At 39.3% G+C, this 18,754-nt stretch overlaps 1 protein-coding gene across 1 annotated transcript in view; it reads left to right on the plus strand.

Annotated features, from left to right (window-relative positions):
• Window positions 1–18,754, plus strand: part of OXCT1 (3-oxoacid CoA-transferase 1) — an 86,197-nt gene that overhangs the window by 13,842 nt on the left and 53,601 nt on the right. Inside the window, exons 4-7 of the mRNA XM_042825698.1 lie at window positions 3,275–3,410; window positions 6,115–6,264; window positions 9,422–9,528; window positions 15,315–15,375. Coding sequence (XP_042681632.1) covers window positions 3,275–3,410; window positions 6,115–6,264; window positions 9,422–9,528; window positions 15,315–15,375 — 454 coding nt within the window. The remainder of the gene's footprint in view (window positions 1–3,274; window positions 3,411–6,114; window positions 6,265–9,421; window positions 9,529–15,314; window positions 15,376–18,754) is intronic.

Consider the following 18,754-nt stretch of genomic DNA (forward strand, 5'->3'; position numbering starts at 1 on the left):
CTATAAAACTCTGCAGACTGTTATTTAACTTCTTTTGCTGTACTGTACTCTGCTTATACAACCCCGTTCAACTGCTCTCAAATATTAGCTGATCTGTTATGTTTGCTCATTATTTTTTAATAAAGAGAAGTTAGAGTTTGATGGTTTTATTAGGAGTTCTCTTGGTTTGAGTGACACTCATATAGTTGTGCTTATTTTTATTTTTCTCCCGTTCTTCGCCCCCAAGACTCCTCATTCTACTTTGCTTTCATATTTTTATTTTTGTTTCTAGTTTCAAAATTGCTGAAAGTTTTTCCTGAAGGGATTTAGAAATACAGGTTGTTTCTAGGCAACACACATTTCTTAAGGCTTTGGCAGTGGGACAGTTTCCACTGTATGGTATTGCATCAGAGCCAGATTTCTTTTATAGGGCAGAGTTGGGGAATGGAGAAAGTATTTTGAATGGTTTTACATCTAGAGTGCGTAAAATAAATGTAGAAGATTATGCTAGAAAATGTTGCTTTACTTACCTGTGTAGTTTCCAAATTGATTGAGTGTACATAGAAATAGGTTGCCAAATCTTAAAACAATCCCTGTTATTGATGCAGTTGGGAAGCCTGACTTCATATCTTACTTTGCAGTAGTTTCGAGTATTGTGGTAGAAAAGGAATAGCTGGTGCTGGTACTGCTCTCTCTGCTCAGCCCCTTTTCCTTCTCATGCAACACTGGAACCAGTACTGCAATGCTTGCAGGCAGGAAGAGTGTTGTGCTATTGTATCAGTGTGAGTTGGGTTGGGTGCATCCTGGAAAAGAGGGACAGTGTGATCTCGTTAGTGACTTTGGGCTAGTGACTTTCAAAAGCATCCTCCTGCTCACCTGATTCTCCTTGAAACTTAAGGAAATAAGCTTCTCACGTACTGAGATGCTGAAAGTCTGTGTGAAGTAAGCTTATGCTCTTTGTTGATCCATTTGTGTTTGTGGAGCTTTCTGAAGTGTGAAATGCTATTTAGTACGTTTAGTACTATTTAACTGAAATACTGCAGTTTTGTAAGTTAATCAAACAGTATTAAACTTCGGGATAGAAATTAAATACTGCTTTTCTAGAAAAAAAGTGCATATGGTAACTTTTTGAATCTGGCCTTTTGCAAGGATGCCAGGAGTGTGTAGCTGGAATGTTTAAAATCACTCCTAAATTGATGGAGTGTTAGTGTGTTTCCTAGCAGGTTCTTTCCTTTGATCTGCACATGTGTAGTGTACAAAACAAATACTACCTGGCTTACTCAGCACCATGACTGGATTTTTAAGATGATATTTATTTAATTATTTTTATGTGCAATATAGGGTTGTCTTCTTGTTGTTGTTGTTTTTAATATTACTTTTACATACCTTATTTATATGTATTCTTTCCTTCTTTCTTTTCCCCCCATTGCAGTAGTATGTAACACCATTGTTAGGAGATATCCCTAACAGTAGTTGGAATAGTGCATAAAGAATAGTAGTCTAAGGCATTACTTTCTTCTGTGGCCACTGTGGTAAGAATTCATTTCTGACTATCTAAAGTAGTAGAACTCTTGTAGGTGAAGAATACCAAGAGAACAAAATTAATATTGAGAAGAGATATATTTTATTAAAGCAATTAACAAAATTTTTTATTATAAGTGTTTTGCATAAGGTATTTATAATGCAAACACTGGATCTGGTTTCTTTTAGGACTTTTAATATTTTCCACTATTTCTTATTCTGAAATATGAAGCCAGTTGTGAATAATTGTCTTATTGGGTCGAGACAATTGATGACAAATACACAAATACATTACTTTTGTGAGCTGATTTTGGGTTATGGCATCTCTTCTATAGTGAGAGTGGAGGACCAGAGTTCTCCACTCATTTGTTAGAGACCAACAGAAAAGTAGAAGAGCTTGTACCAGTTTGCCAATATCCTGCATAATGTATTAGAAACAGAAAATAAATGTATTAGAAACAGAAAATAAATGTTTGTGATATGGTCTCTGTTTATTCCTGCTTTTATATCATAACATAATGGTTTATCAAATTAAAGTAGCTTTTTTTTGCAGATTCCCTTTATCACAAAAACTTCATGTTCTTGTCCTATCTGTGTGCACAATAGAATGACAAAAGTTTTAACAGTGCTCAAGATTGTCTATCTTGAGAAGATCTGAATTTAGAAACATTTAGAGGAATTGGAACTAGAGGATATTTGTTATGTTTGGCATTCAGATTAAACTGGCATTGTTAAAGACAACGTATATGATAAAATCCATGGAATGGTTTGTATTGAGGGAGACCACAAAGATCATCTAGTTCCAACCCCAGTGTCGCCAGAAGGGTTGCCAGCTGCTAAATCAGGCACTAGATCAGGTTGCCCAGGGCCCCATGTATCCTGGTCTTGTTCCTCTCCAGGACTGGAACATCCGCAGCCTCTCCAGGCAGCCTGTTCTAGCACCTCACCACTCTCTCTGTGAAAAGTTTCACCTGGACACGTAATACAAATCTCCCCTCTTTTAATTTCAAACCATTCCCCCTTTCCCTAGTGTTCTCTATCTGTGTAAAAAGTTGATATCCCTGGACGTGCTCAAGTCCAGGTTGGCCGGGGCCCTCTGCAACTTGATGGATAACAACCATGTCCATGGCAGGACATGGGAACTGAATGGGCTTTAAGGTACTTTCCAACCCAAACCATTATGTAATTCTTTAATTTTCTTGATTACAATGTTAATGTTTCTTGCTACAGTAGACAATTTCTAAATAAGAAAGTGAAATATTTATTGTTACAAATATAAATATAACTTATATTGTTACAATAAATATACTTATATTGTTACAATATAAATATTCGTTTGATTTTGGTACAGTCCAGCGCTATAAATGTATCTTTCTTCTTGAGCTGCTGAACAATCATTTTAACTGGCAATTTTATGTAGGAAGAGTCTAAACAAAAATTTAGTTTTGTTTACTAAGAGCCAGTTTGTATCTGGTGTGACTCTTAGGTAGTAAGGCTTTTTAAAGGAGGATTTGTGTAACATATCATCACTTGTAAAGATGGTGTTTATAGCTGTTGCATGTGGAATTTCTTCAGTGCCTTAGAAGGGATGAGGTCTGAGAAATGAATTCCTAAATATCAGTATATTGGTTTTGTGTGTCCGTCCAATTCCTCATGTCAGAAATCCTTGAAGATGGCTCTACCCTTTCTATTTAAGTCATTAAAGTTTATCAATGGTTTGTATACAATAGAACTATTTTAATCACCCAATATTGCCTTGTGTTTTTCTATGCAGTGTTGACAATTTTGGACTTGGTCTTCTGCTTCAGACTAAGCAGATAAAACGCATGGTATCATCATATGTTGGAGAGAATGCTGAATTTGAACGCCAGTATTTATCTGGTGAGCTTGAAGTTGAACTTACACCTCAGGTAAGTAGTCTATCCAGAGCTGTGGTATGTTTTCATCGAAAAAACGATTAGAATGTGCCTTAACTGCTTTTTAAAATTGACTTGCAATCTTAATGTTTTCTCTGTAAAAACAGGTGGAATTTGCTGTTTTAGGATCGTTAAGTTATAGAGTGCAACTGTGAGATTAAGAACTGATCAGTTAAATTTTGTGATTTATGGCATGGTATGCCTTACATTCATCTGAAGTAAATATATATACTTATCCATGTTTTAGCACAATGTTTGTTTTTCATAAGACCTTTTGGATGGTAGATAAACAGGTGAAATCTGTCTGCTGTGGCTCATGCCGGGGAGCAAAGATAGAAAATCCCTGTATAACCAAGTGATGGTAGCTTTGCGTGCTTTTGGGGAAAGTGTTTGAGCAGTATCTGCCATCTAGTGGGTAGGATTTGAAAGAACAGACTTCAAATTCAGAATACCTTAAGTTTTTTGTGCTTGTTAGTTAAATCTGTGTTAAATCTCAATATGATCCAATATTTACGACTTCACTTTATAGCACCATAGCTTTAAGTCATGGATGTCCAAACTTTCAGCTTTCCTGGGCCACATTGAGTGAACAGGAATTGTTTTGCGCCACGTACATAAGGGCTGCTCCAAAGTAATGCCTCCTGTGTTTCCATGGAACTATAACTAGTGTAAAGAGCATAACAACAATATTTGATAGAGCAAAATCTCAACTACAAAACACTATTTTTCAACAGTCACCACCATTAGCTCTGCATTTTCAGCAGCAGTAAGCTAGAGCCTGCATGCTGTGCAACTCCGTGCATTCCATTTGAAAATTCTTATGTAATGTGGCTATGTCAACTGAAAATGGAGTTGCAAATAAAAAATCTTGAAACCTGTTCTCAAGTTCCTTGATCAAAACGGAAAGCACGGCTATGTATTTTCTGCTGTTCACAGCACTGTGTTCGGCCAATGAATCAAAACACACAGCTCTTTGGTGTGAGTTGAGCACCCTCCCTGCACCCTGGTGCAGTTCAGACAGCACTCAGTATGCACTGATGCTTGTCTGTTGCAGAGTGGTGCGAGCGGTCGGGCTGCTCAGTGGTGGGGGCAGATGATTGCACAGAGCAGGGGCCGGGCCACAGTGCCAGCTGGGGTGGGCTGCATGTGGACCACAGCTTGAACATGCCTGCTTCTAGTGTTTTAGCACTGCCAAGGTACTTGCATAGCTAGCATACAATACAGTCTAAAATTGTATCAGTTATATTCTGTTTAGATCGAATTCTGCAGCATGTTAGTGTGAAGCAAAGCCTTTGAACTTTAAACAGTTATTCATTTAAACCATTGGGAAGAGCAACAGTAGTAAAGTTTTGTGAAGAAGTCCTTGGCCTACATTTCTTTGGTCTGTCTCTAAGAAGCACAGGGGTGGACAGGAAATCTCTATACTCTGTCAGCTGGCATGGAAATAAGCAGGTACTTCTCACTTTTCAGAAGTCACACTTTTCACCACTGTGTTACCTCAGTATTCATCTTTTCCATCCTCCTACTTCATGTTTGGTAATTTCATCCAAAAGATCTTGTACTCCTTAGGCTTGTGATTTGCTTTGTGGAATGCACTTAAGAGCTGAGTAGATCCTGAATGACAGTTGTGGGTCTGCAGTCCACACTGGTGAACAGTGAATGTCAGTAATGTGTTAAGAGATGCAGGGATTTTATATGTTCTTGTTAAGATAAAATAGCCTTTTGGAAAATGCTGTTTAGATTTTTTTATGACTTCAGATAAAACTGGAGAGCACTGTGTCCTTGTTTTGCAGTGAGGGAGAGGTCATGATGAGATCTAGAAATGCCAGGTCTGCTTGAAACTCAGAGCTCAGTATCATTGCATGGTTTATAACTGTCTTTTTTTTTTCTGTCGTCACTTTGCAACCTACAAGAATTCACTGTGTTTCTTCCAGAAATTACTGAGGAAAACACAACCCATGTTTTGGAAGCGGTCATGCTTGATAATTGACTGTGATTGGCCTTTTCTTGCTTCAAGTCCAGAAAAAAATATTTGGGAAAGGACATCAGTGAAAAGCAGGCAGATACAACTTTGACCATCAGTCTGCAATGAATGCTAACAAAGAATTTGAGTTGTTAGTATCTATCTAGTGGATGAATATAGAATACAGTACAGATGGGGCATTCAAATACATTCAAATCAAATAGTTCTATCAAGTTTTGGGCATTCTTTGCAGATGGTATCCAGACCACTCTTCCTTTTTCAGTCTATTGAGTGTGACTCTTTCAACTTGAAAAACGGAATTTGTTTAATTATCCAACACCTTAAGAAGAAGTTAACATATTGAACTGATGATAAAAGTTAAAAATTCTTACCATCCATGTAGGAAAAAGAGCTCTACACTCTTCTAAATAAGAGTGATGGACTGGGAAAAAAGCTAAAGGAGAGGAGTTGCATAATCCTGGTAGTTGACATGGAGTTGAGTTACAGTGTGCTCTTGAACATTTGGTGACCAGAAGTAAAGCATTTATTGCCATATGCTGTACCAGTTCCACAAAGGAGAGCTAAAGTGGGAAGAAGTAGTGCATGTGGTGGTCTGCGGAGTTCAAGGTCAAAGTTACAAATAACATAATATATAAGTAATTCCAATCAGATAATTCACCTGAGTTCGATCTGTTATTTCTAAATGACTAGGTCTTCAATGTGTTTTTTCCACAGGGTACACTTGCTGAACGTATTAGAGCAGGAGGAGCAGGAATCCCAGCGTTTTACACCAGTACAGGTTATGGGACACTGGTGCAGGAAGGGGGGGCACCTATCAAATACAATTCAGATGGCACCATTGCTATTGCTAGCCAACCAAGAGAGGTAAGATGTCAATCTGTTTCTAGCAATCTGCTTTTGAAAATGAATTTCTTACAGAATTCCAAGATAAATGGCTGTTTAAGTTTTTTTTCTGGCCAAGTTTAACTTCAGTATGTTGGATTAATGGTGTGGCTTGTTACTAGTTACATTAACTGTCCTCCTTCTGCTCATTCCTGTCCCCTGCAGTGTATCACAGTTCTTGGAGCATTGAGTGACTTAACATCAAGAAACTGACTCAGGTGAAAAACTTTCTTGATTCACTTTACCCAATTCTCTGGCCATACCTGCATCTGTACCCAAAGCCTCAGCGTTAGAAGAGACTGGGCATTTTCTTGTTAAACCACAAAAAGCTCAGTTGACGCATCCAGGAAACGTTCGACGAAATGAAATGCTATTTAGTGTGAGTGTTCAAAATTACAAAGATATCTCTGTGATCTCCAACAGAGAAACATGAACTTGAAATTAGGTGGAAATCTTGAAGAAGGGAATAGGTTTCAGGTGCTATGACTGTGTTTGAAGAAATGAGGATGAGGTTAGCGCTCTGAGTTCTCATTATGCTGCAACAGGTGTAATCTCTTACTCAAGAACATCTTATGGGTAAAGATAATTGTTTTTATCATAGAATCATAGAACGGCCTAGAGCGAAAAGGACCACAAAGATCATTTCATTTAAACCCCTCTGCTTTGGGCAGGGTTGCCAGCCACCAGAACCAGGCTGCCCAGAGCCACATCCAGCCTGGCCTTGAATGCCTCCAGGGATGGGGCATCCACAGCCTCCTTGGGCAACCTGTTCCAGTGCCTCACCACCCTCTGTGTGAGAAAAACTTCCTCTAATATCTAACCTAAACTTCCCCTGTCTCAGTTTAAAACCATTCCCCCTGGTCCTGTCACTATCAACACATTTGAACAGTCGTTTCCCCTCCTCTTTATACACTCCCTTGAAGTACTGGAAGGCCACCATGAGTTCTCCCTGGAGCCTTCTCTTCTCCAAGCTAAACAAGCCAGTTCCCTCAACCTTTCCCCGCAGAAGAGCTGCTCCAGCCCTCTGATCATCTTAGTGGCCCTCCTCTAGACCCACTCCAAGAGCTCCACGTCCTTCTGTACTGGGGGCCCCAGGCCTGGATGCAGTTCTGCAGATGGGGCCTCACAAGAGCTGAGTAGAGGGCGACAAACACCTCCCTCTCCCTGCTGCCCACTCCTCTTTCAATGCAGCCCAGAACACAGTTGGCCTTCTGGGCTGCAAGTGCACATTGCTGTCTCATGTCCAACATCTCATCCACCAGGACCCCCAAGTCCTTCTCCACAGGGCTGCTCTCAAGGGGCTCTTCACCCAGTTTGTACAAATACCTGGCATTGCCTCAGCCCAAGTGCAGCACCTTGCATTTGGCCTTGATGAACCTCATTAGGTTCACATGGGCGCACATAGCCATCCTGTCTAGGTCCCTTTGGATGGCATTTATTTGTGCACTGATATTTTCATTATTGAATCATTACAATAGTTGTTTTTCCTTGGATTTCTTATTATGGCATTATGATATTTTCCTATTTGAAGGAATCTTGTTTGTTGAAATACCTTATGGTTTTGATAAGAATTTTTTTTACCTTTAGTATTTGTTAAGAATACTTCTTGTTCTTCTCAGTCTTTTGCAAAGCCAGTAACATCTCTTATGTGACTTGACTGAATCAATGTAAAGTGCAAATAACATTTCATAAATCTCAAATCTGCCTCCACAGGCCCACAAAACTAACTTTTGATATGCTTTTACCAGATTTTCTCCCCTCTGATAAGTATTAAATAATGCTACAGCAGTACTGTGTATACTCTAACATTCTGTACTGTTTAAATAAATGCTGCTCAGTGTTTCTGTGTATGATTTGTGTCTTGTCTACTCGATGGCAGCAATCACCAAATATTCACTGCATCTTTTCTAGGACGATAAATTGTTGTTTTCTTTCTTCTTGCTGTTGTTCTTTCATTTCTGCTATGATTCAATGCTATACCTAATAATGGAAGTGCCTAATGAAGAGATTAGATACTGATTTTCCTGGGTATATCTGTGTTGTTTGGAACTGAGGTCTTGAATGTGAATCCAGTAGATTTAAGTTGCTCTCATTCAAAGCCAGATGAAGAAGAACAATGTTCATGAAGAAACCACATTGTGGCTGAAGGATCCTCAGTAGTTTCAGGCTCTTAACAGAGAACTTGTGAGGGGAAAGATAGTTCATCTAACTTGTCTTTGGTAGATTGAACTCCCTCCATGGAAGTATGACCATGTCCTATTCTAATTGTTTAGCAAAGTCTTGTTGGACATCAGTAAACTAATGGATGCAAAAATGAGCTTACCCCTGTTGAATTTTCTAATTTGAATTCAATTCTGATTCTTTTCTCTAAAGTGGTTCAGTTCTGAGCTTCTCTTGTGAATGTGAAGAAAATGTAATTATGTTTAAAATAATCTAGTGATGTCTGCTAGAATACTATTTTCTTAGACCTTGTTTTCTATGTGGGATATAATTCATGCGATATTTTGCTTCCCAACCCCAATTGTTATGAGAGATTGTGTGTCTCTGGTCTCTAGTCAATCAGGAGAGTTTTTGTCTTGGAAAGACAAAATTTTGTATTTATTCTTGAAAAATGCATTTCGTTTTACAAAACTGCTAGCATAGTACCTGTTCATCTGTTACATGTTCTGACTTTCTGCACATTACTGTTACAAGTATTGATCATAAAGATAGTGAGAACCAAATGAAATTCAGCCTGTCAGATGATCTGAATCGTGTGCTCAGAATCAAATTTTCTTTATTTAGATTCGAGGCTTCTGCTGATGGGCAGTGATTACAAAGCTTTTCAATACTTCTGCTTTAGCAATTTGTTTTTTAATTATTTGCAAAGAGCATGTCTAATTCCAGTTGATGGAGTGGTGGAATATGTATTTTATTCTGTTCTGTGTATGGTTCTTCTGGTATTTTGCTAAACAGACACCTTAGGATGAACCGGAGGTTTACTACCTCTTGGTGCTTTTCTGTGGTTATACTTGATCTCCATTTATTCCGATAGAATTGCATTAAATAAAATAGTTTGTAAAATTATCCCTGCAAAATAAACACATGAGAGATCTAAATGAAGAAATCTACATCTCAATATTGTACTTTTTTTCTGTAGGTGCGAGAGTTTGATGGTCGTCACTTTATTCTGGAAAAGTCCATTACAGGAGATTTTGCTCTCGTGAAGGCATGGAAGGCTGATCGTGCAGGAAACATCATTTTCAGGTATGACTTGTTTATTAGTTGGAAAACCTTTTTTTGATTGTTGAGATAACAAAAGATAAGAAGCCTTGTTCATGTGATGCCAAAATAATGTCTTACTGATTTCAATTTCATTCATGTTGTCTTTCCTTACTGTCAAATTGTACTGCTATTAAAAAAAACTTATTCTGATGATGTCTGAGAATTCAAATGCAGTATTAAATAAAACATTAGTAGTTATAACTTTGGTCTGCTATTCCATATTCATAATGTTGACTGTGGAGAAAGGTAGTGATGTTGTTTCTTTCCATTTTTCTGTTAATTTGGGCCACTTTTATTGTGCAGCTGAAGGCTGATACAAGAGGTGTAGAATCATGTATATTAAAACAGAAGGAAGCTAAGTCAGTTTTCTGACCAGATAGTGTTGTGAATGCTTGATTCTGTCCTCAGAGAAGTGCATTTTAAGTTTGTTTGTTCTCAGTTGTCCAGGGGGTGACATCATATGAATTTAAACATCTTTTTAGTGAAGAACAAAGACACTACACTAGAGATTACGTAATTTATTTGGGCTGTTACACTTGTCCTCTGTTTTTTCCTGAACTGTAGCAGGAGAGATTTGCATATGTTTAATGCCTGGTTTTTATTCATTTGTTTTATGGCTCTCAGATGATTAGGTAAGTGTTAAAGCAATTAGTTGCAGTTTACTACATGAAGGAGCTGAATAATGCAGTTTTTTGTTGTATATATTGAGAGCAACAAGGAGTAAGTGAAAAAAAAATCTGTATGAAAGGTAGGGGTTAGAGTACTGTTTTGTAGATGTATTCAAGTATATACATACACATGTATTTACATAACTGAATTTTTTCTATACATTATATAGTTAATATAATATTAAAATACTTGGAAAATGAAGAGAGAGCTTAATTGACCTAACTCTTAACACAGAATCATAGGATGGCTCAGCTTGGAAGGGACCACAAAGATTATGTAGTTCAGCCCCACTGCTGTGGACATGGTTGCTGACTGCTAGATCAAGCATTAGATCAGATTCCCCAGGGCCCCATCCAGCCTGGCCTTGAACAGTTCCAAGGATGGGGTATCTGCATCCTCTCCTGGCAGCCTGTTCCAGCACCTCACCACTCTCTCTGTGAAAAATTTCACCTGACATCTAATATATCTCCTCTTTATAATTTCAAATCATTACCCCTTCCTTATAATTCTCTATGCATGTAAATAGTTGATTTCCCTCCTGTTTATATACTGGAAGGTTCCAATGAGGTCTCCCTGCAACCTTCTCCTCTCCAAGCTGAACAAGCCCAGCTCCCTCATTCTTTCCCCACATGAAAGGTGCTCCAGCCCGCTGGTTATCATTTTGGCCCTTCTCTGGACCTTCTCTGAAAGCTCTCTATCTTTCTTACGCTGTGGGCCCCAGGTCTGGGCGCTGTACTCCAGATGATGCCTCAGAAAGGCATAGCAGAGGGGGTCAATCACCTCCTTTTCCATTCTGGCTGCCCCTCTTTTGATCCAACCCATGATACAGTTGGTCTTTCAGGCTTCAAGTGCACACTGCTGACTCATGACCACCTTTTTTGTCTACCAAGATCTCCTATTCCTTCTTTACGGGGTTGCTGTCTAGTTCCATGTCTAGTGCCATGACCCAAGTTCAATACCTTTCACTTAGCCTTTGTTGAGCCTCATTAAGTCACCACCCTTCAAGATTGTTTAGGTTCCATTAGGTAGCATCCCTTCCTTCTGTAGTGTGAGCTGCACCACTCAGCTCAGTGGTCATCAGTAGGTCATCAGTAAACTTGCTGTGAGTGCACTTGTTCCTACTGTCTCTGTAATTGATAACAATATTGACGAGACATGGTCCCAAGATGGATCCCTGGGGTCACTACTCATCACTGGCCTCCCACTGGGCATAGGTAACTAAACAATTTACAGAATCACAGAACTGAAGGAGCTTGAAGGGACCTCTAGAGATCATTGAGTCCAAAGCAGGACTCGATCATCCCCTTACTAAAGCAGGCACCATAAACCAGGTTGCACAAGTTGGTGTCCACGTGGGTCTTAATATCTCCAGACAAGGAGACTCCAAAACCCACTGGGCAGCCTGTTCCAGTGCTCTGTCACTCAAACTGTGGAGAAGTTCTCATGCACACTTGTGTGGAACTTCCTATGCTTCAGTTTTTGGCCATTTCCCCTTGTCCTGTAACCACACATTACTGAAAAGAATCTGGCCTTGTCCCTTTGCCTCCCACACTTTACATATTTATAGACACTGATCAGATACCCTCTCAGTATTCTTTTGAAGGGTTGTGATCAATGGTTCTTTGTCAGGATAGAGGCCAGTCACAAGTGGTGTCCCCCAGGGGTCGGTCTTAGAACCAGTGTTCTTCAATATCTTTATCGACACAGATGATGGCATCTAGTGCACCCTCAGCAAGTTTGCAGATGACACCACGCTGAGCCGTGTAGCCAAGACACTGGAGGGAAGGGAAGCCTGTCTAAAGGACGGGTTGGAGAAGTGGGCCCATGTGAACCTAATGAGGTTCATCAAGGCCAAATGCAAGGTGCTGCACTTGGGCTGAGGCAATGCCAGGTATTTGTACAAACTGGGTGAAGAGCCCCTTGAGAGCAGCCCTGTGGAGAAGGACTTGGGGGTCCTGGTGGATGAGATGTTGGACATGAGACAGCAGTGTGCACTTGCAGCCCAGAAGGCCAACTGTGTTCTGGGCTGCATTGAAAGAGGAGTGGGCAGCAGGGAGAGGGAGGTGGTTGTCGCCCTCTACTCAGCTCTTGTGAGGCCCCATCTGCAGAACTGCATCCAGGCCTGGGGCCCCCAGTACAGAAGGACGTGGAGCTCTTGGAGTGGGTCTAGAGGAGGGCCACTAAGATGATCAGAGGGCTGGAGCAGCTCTTCTGCGGGGAAAGGATGAGGGAACTGGCTTGTTTAGTTTGGAGAAGAGAAGGCTCCAGGGAGAACTCATGGTGGCCTTCCAGTACTTCAAGGGAGCGTATAAAGAGGAGGGGAAACGACTGTTCAAATGTGTTGATAGTGACAGGACCAGGGGGAATGGTTTTAAACTGAGTCAGGGGGGTTTAGGTTAGATACTACGAGGAAGTTTTTCTCACACAGAGGGTGGTGAGGCACTGGAACAGGTTGCCCAAGGAGGCTGTGGATGCCCCATCCCTGGAGGCATTCAAGGCCAGGCTGGATGTGGCTCTGATCTGGTGGTTGGCGACCCTGCCTATAGCAGGGGGTTGAAACTCGACGATCTTTGTGGTCCTTTTCAACCCAGGCCATGACTCTTTTCTCAAGGCTGGACAGACCCGGATCTTATAGTCTTTCCCCAGGCCCTTTATCATCTTTGAGGCCTTCTGCTGGATTCTTTCCAGAAGATCCTTGCATTTTTTTTTTTTGTACTGGAGAGTCCAGAACTGGTCACAATACTCCAGGTGAGGCCTGAGCAGGGCAGAGTAGAGGGGGAGGATCACTTTGCTTGTCCTGCTATGGTCAATGCAGTTATTCCTCCCCAGGTGCAAGACTCTATACTTGCAACTCTACACACTATGCATTCCTTATTCACTTAATAGTTCGGCTTTCAAATTCATATCTCTCCAGCTTAGAAATAGAGATGTGGTGTGGGACCATGTCAAAGGCCTTGCACAAATCCAGGTAGATGGCATCAGTCCCAACCTTTGTCTGCTGATACTGTCACTGTTGTAGAATGCAAGCAGATTGGTCAGGCATGATCTGTTCCCTGGTAAAGCTACTAAGCTGTCTCAGGTAACCTCTTTCTCATATGTGCCTTAACTTGTCTTCCACTAGGGTCTGTTCCATCATCTTCCTGGGTACATTTGTGAGTGTTGCTAGCCTATAGTTTCCCAGATTTTCCTTTCAACCCTCCTTAAAAATCGAAATGATATTTCCCTTTTTCCAGTCACACCATGACTTTTCAAATATGATGGAGAGAGCTCTTCAGGAGTAAAACCTTTTTCTTTTACAGGAGACAACTACTTCTGAAACAATTTTCTTAAATCTAAAAGAAGTTCCTCTCATTCAGATTGTGTAAAATATCTGTCTTCCTCCTTATCATGAGCTCCTTGAAGTATTCAAGGCTGCAGGAGGTTATCCCACAGCCTTCTCTTCTCCAGCCTGAATAACCCCAGGTCCCTCAGCCTTTCTTCAGACAATTGGTGGCCGTAAATAAACATTTTGAACAGAGTTGCAATCTACCCCATTATCTCTTCTCATTTCCATGCTGAAATGTTTCTTCTAGTAACTTTTTACCTCTATTTAACAATAATTTTATGTTAGTTTCTTTTACTGTCAGATTATCCAGTATGATCTTGAAAGCATCTTTTGCTCAGAAAAGTAGTCACTTGGGATGACACACTGAACTCTTTATTTCTGTCTATCTTCTCCCGTCTAAATTAATTTCCTTGCTATTTTAATTCAGTTTTGAAACTTTATTTCCTTTTTATTTTCTATTCTGCCTGGTTGAAGGATTTACTTCCTGTAATCACTACTGCTAAGGCCGTATTCGAGAACTAAGTAAAGGATATAAACTCAAAATCTTTTCTTTCATACTTTTGTATTCTTACATTCGTTTGTTTTAACACAGCCACAGACTGTCCCTTCTGAAGTGTCAAAGACTTCACAGATTATGTGTATTGCCAATAAAAGAGAATTTCTCAAGATATGTGTTTTGGGACATTGCTTCCATTCTGTGGGTATCTGCAGTAGGAATTAGTGTAAAAATGCATGGCACGTTGGGATTTGGTCGTTTCTGTTCCCTACCCCTCCTGCAGCCACGAGGTGGCAGCAGCATCTCAAAGTTCAGCATAGATATGCCATTAAGCATGGTCATTGGACTCAGGGGTGAAAAATGAGGAAAAGGTATTGGGAAGTAAGAATGGTCCAGAAAAAAAACCTGTCCCTACGGAAAGGGGGAGAAAAAGGAGATATTGACTTATTTGGTGTCTTGTTTTCATGCATTTTGAAAAAAAATAAAACCAACAAAAGCAGAATTCCACCTTTTAAGACAGTGAAACCCCATCAAAATACACATTTTTTCCTAAATGTTTTGCTCCACAATTTTATTTCCTTTCTGGAAAGTACAGAAGGGCTGAAATGGATCACTTGTTTGTTCCTCTGTCTAGGATGTTGGTGCATATCTCAGCATGGTTATATGCATATCATGTCTTGCTTTTACTCCCTGGAGGTTCTTTTCCTTGTTCCAGAAGACCTAAGTGGAAATACTTAGGATTAATGCCAGAGTCTTGCATTGGGTGCCAAAACTAGAACAGCTGTTTCAATCAAGAGAATTTAATTAAGTTTTCTACTGTGCAGATTGCTAGTCTAAGTCCATGTAGCTGTTTAGTCTAATTTATGAAGACATGTAGGATTTGGGATGGTGTGCTTGCTTCCCTATGGAGATGATTTTTGTTCTTTGTGCAGAAAAGTTACATGACAATACTTTATACAGCCCAGCTTGCTGCTGCTCTTGAATCTGATAAATGATATCAGTAGCATTCCCAATTTCAGTTGGACAATGTGTTGATTAAAAGTCAAAAGAGCTGTAAATATTCTCTGATTTAGCAAAACGTAATTTTATTTTTTATGTATCTTAGACATTATGGCATATTTTTTTTCCTTATTTCGATTAGACTTTTAGATGTCCAACAGTAATATCTGTGGTGTTCATATTACAGAGATTCTTGTATCAACTTGGTTCTGAAATGTGTTTACTTCTTAAGTTTTACAAATTATGATTTTTATTTTTATTTATTTATTTATATTTCAGGAAAACTGCTAGAAACTTCAATCAACCAATGTGCAAAGCTGCCAAGACAACTGTGGTGGAGGTAAGGAGATGGAATACAGTAGGCTCTACATCCTTGTAGTCAACAAACCCCTTTGGCTTGCATGCCATTCTGGGGACAGAGTTCTTTTTTTTAAATTAGTTGGTGAATTTCTTATATGGAACTGTGGTCTAATCTGTTCTCTTGGACTAGCTCCTACTGACCTTGTGTTCAGTTTTAGTGATCAGTTTATCACTTTTCATCTGATTATGGCTTGGACTTTGTTTGCTGTATTGAGCCTTTGAAAAGTTTTATATTTATTAACTAAAAAAATATGTGGATTAAAGAAAAAACAGAAGACTTAGCCTGTGCTTGAGGCCTCTTGTGAATTCTCTCAAGGAAATAAATAACAAAGATTATTTATATAAGACCTGATAATAAACACATAACAACGTATATTGAGCATATCGTGGCTTTATCATAGACAAGGTCTCTAAAAATAAATAATGTCGGTCAAGTAGATGCAGGCATTTGGTTATGCCTTGTGAAAGAAGTTGGGCTAGGTTACCTATAATTTTCTTCCAGTCTTTCAGTCTTTTATCTTTGTTGTCTAAAACTATATGGAGCAGCCTACTTTGGAGGTGACATGAAAGTTGTTGGAACTTAGTAATATTGGTGACTGATTTGTTAGCTTTTTCTCATCCCACAGGAAGTAGAAGAGTGACCAAACAACTGTGTGGTGCTTAGTCACCTCCTGGGTTATACCACTGGTATAATTCCCTGGTAAATTCTTTATACATTTAATAAAAGCCAAATATGATTGACAGTAAAATGAAAAGAAACTTCTGTAGTGCACTTTCAGTAAATTCTAAGAAGAGTGTTAAATTGGAAATGTCCCTTCTTAGTTCATGTTCTTGTTTGTTTTTGTAAACCTCCAGAATAAGATATTTGGTACAGAAACATCCCCAGATAACACATTTAAGGAGTTATTTCTTTATGTAGTATAATAGCAAAATATACCATGCTGTAGCATAATATACCACAGAATTTGTTAAGTGACTACTGACTTGTGAAAACCTCATGAATTTTTACAGCTGTTTTTTTCAGAGAGGCTTAAAAGCGTTTTTCCTTTTGGAAGTGAAATAAAAAATCTTTTTTATTCCCTTCATTCTAGCTGCTCGCTTTTCATACTTAAGTCTGCTGCTTAGAGAATCTGAGTAGATCAAAGTCTTCCACCTGCATGCCATTTCATTCTCCCTCTCTACTCTTCTATCCACATGTAATAATGTAGAATTTTCTTGACAGGGAGCAACAACTATGTGACATTTTTTCTTGGCATAGTTCCATGTAATGTTTGAAAGATCTGCCTTCAAGTTTGTCCGTCTTTGATCTTGGTGCAGCTATATACTGCTATAACTGACATGGTTTGGCAAGATAACGTTACTTTACAACTCTGTACAACTAATTAATGGGCAAAGAGGCATAAGCAGAGATTTAAGAGAAATTGCTAGCTAAATACAATACCTCGAGTTGACTTTTAAGTATCTTTCTTCTGAAGTGGAGTTCAAAATGCTGCGTTCAGGATTTTAGAGTTCAAATTCATAGTGTTGAATAGAGATGTCTCAGTACTGTATCTGGAGTACTGAGGGTTATCAGTCTGCGGCTGTCTAGGGCTAATCTCAAGATAGCTGAGGTGACTGCATAAAAGTTCATTGGGCTTCTTATCTGCATTGTTTGAGGCTGGAGGGTGAAATTCTCAATCTCACAGAGATAGGAAAAAAAAAAAAATTCAGTAGGCCAGTAATTCAGATTTTCCCTTTACAGCTGGGGTTCCTGATACCTGTTCCCAGCTTTTTTTTTTCTTCTTTTTTTTTTTTTTTTTTTTTCCCCATCCACAGACCATTTAACTTAATGTAAACAGACAGGAGTGGAGATTTGAAGCCATCCCTGGCACTGTGAGCTACAGGTCAGACCTGTCTCCAGAATAATGCAGTAATAACATGGGATATGCAGGACTGCAGTTTCTCAATCTGAAGTTCCCTTTCTGAGTTTGAACTCGGAGCTTTATTCTTGTACAACCAGACTCATGATGGCAACATCTGCTTGTCTAGTACAAAGCACCAAGCTGAGGCTACCTACGTAACTAGGTAGCAGAAATAAAAAGCACATCCTTCTGTGTTTTTGGTTTTGAGATTTTTCTGTTTAAAGTGAATGCTGTAGATACACAAAAACATGATTTGTTAATTCTGGTAGCTACTCTGCTGGGTTACTTGTTTCCCTTCTCTGCTTGTTTGTATACTTCCAGTTTTATTCAGTCTTTTGGAAGCAGTCTCTTTTTCAGTAGTAAAGCTTTGTCAAGCTTTAAATTGGAAGGATGGATACTAGGCTATTCACCATCCCTGAATGTGTTGAAAAAACATTTGGATGTGGTGCTCAGGGACATGATTTAGTGGAGTGCTGCTAGAGGTAGGGGGCAGTATGGTTTGGCTGCATTTGAATTTGATAATCTTTAAGGTCTTTTCCAACCTGAGCAATTCTATGATTCTATACGAGTATGGCTCTGTTCGGTTCTCTTAAGTACAGTGAAACAGTATACCTTGAATTTTGGGAGTTAATTTTGATCAAAAAATGTATCCTGCTGCGACATGAACAAAGTAAAAGATGGAAAACCTATCATTCTCTTTGGGCTTGTTCCAGTGGTTAATTGCTCTCACTGGTATAAATGTCTTTTTACTGTAATTAATTTAGATTCCATCCAGTGCTTTTGCTCTCTTCTGCTAGATTAAAAACCTTTCTGGAGCTGGCACTTGCTTACCATGGGATAACTTCTCAGTTCTGCTGACGTGATAAACAGATCGAAGTCTTAATGATTCTAATTGTAAAATATTTTCAGTCCTACCCCTTTTATATCCTCCTCTCTCTGTTGTTTTCTGAAACTTCATGAATGTGACCAACAGAAATGTCTTCAGTACTGATAATAGTGCTGTCAGCTACTAAGGTAGAGTTATTTTTCTGCCCAGTTCTGCTGCATTCCTGCTTGTGCACCCCCAGACTCTGCTGATCATTTCATGCGGGTTGCCTAGGCAGTTAGCTGCTTACATCTTGTTAATAATTTTCTGACATACTTTAAGAAAGGTATAATTAATGATTTCCAGCATGAATTCTTTAATTATGACAGGTATTTATTGTTAACAGATGTTGTATTTTGCTTTAGAATTATCTTGTGTTCTACGATAATGCTGTTTCTGTCTTAGGTTTTATTAGTCCACCAGTCTTTTCCCAGATCTGTTTCAGTGGAATGACACTAGACTTAGTGAGATCTGTATTTCCAAGGGGATATAAGTACTGGAGATCCAGTCTTAAAGTGCAGGAGGAATTGATTGCATTGGTTAACCTGTTGTAAGATATCTTGTGAAGCTCTGAGATCTTTTGACATGCATGC

This window comes from Centrocercus urophasianus, unplaced genomic scaffold (assembly GCF_019232065.1).
Source record: "Centrocercus urophasianus isolate 14NV4802_14NV808 unplaced genomic scaffold, USGS_Curo_1.0 seq_25, whole genome shotgun sequence".
Lineage (NCBI taxonomy): Eukaryota > Metazoa > Chordata > Aves > Galliformes > Phasianidae > Centrocercus > Centrocercus urophasianus.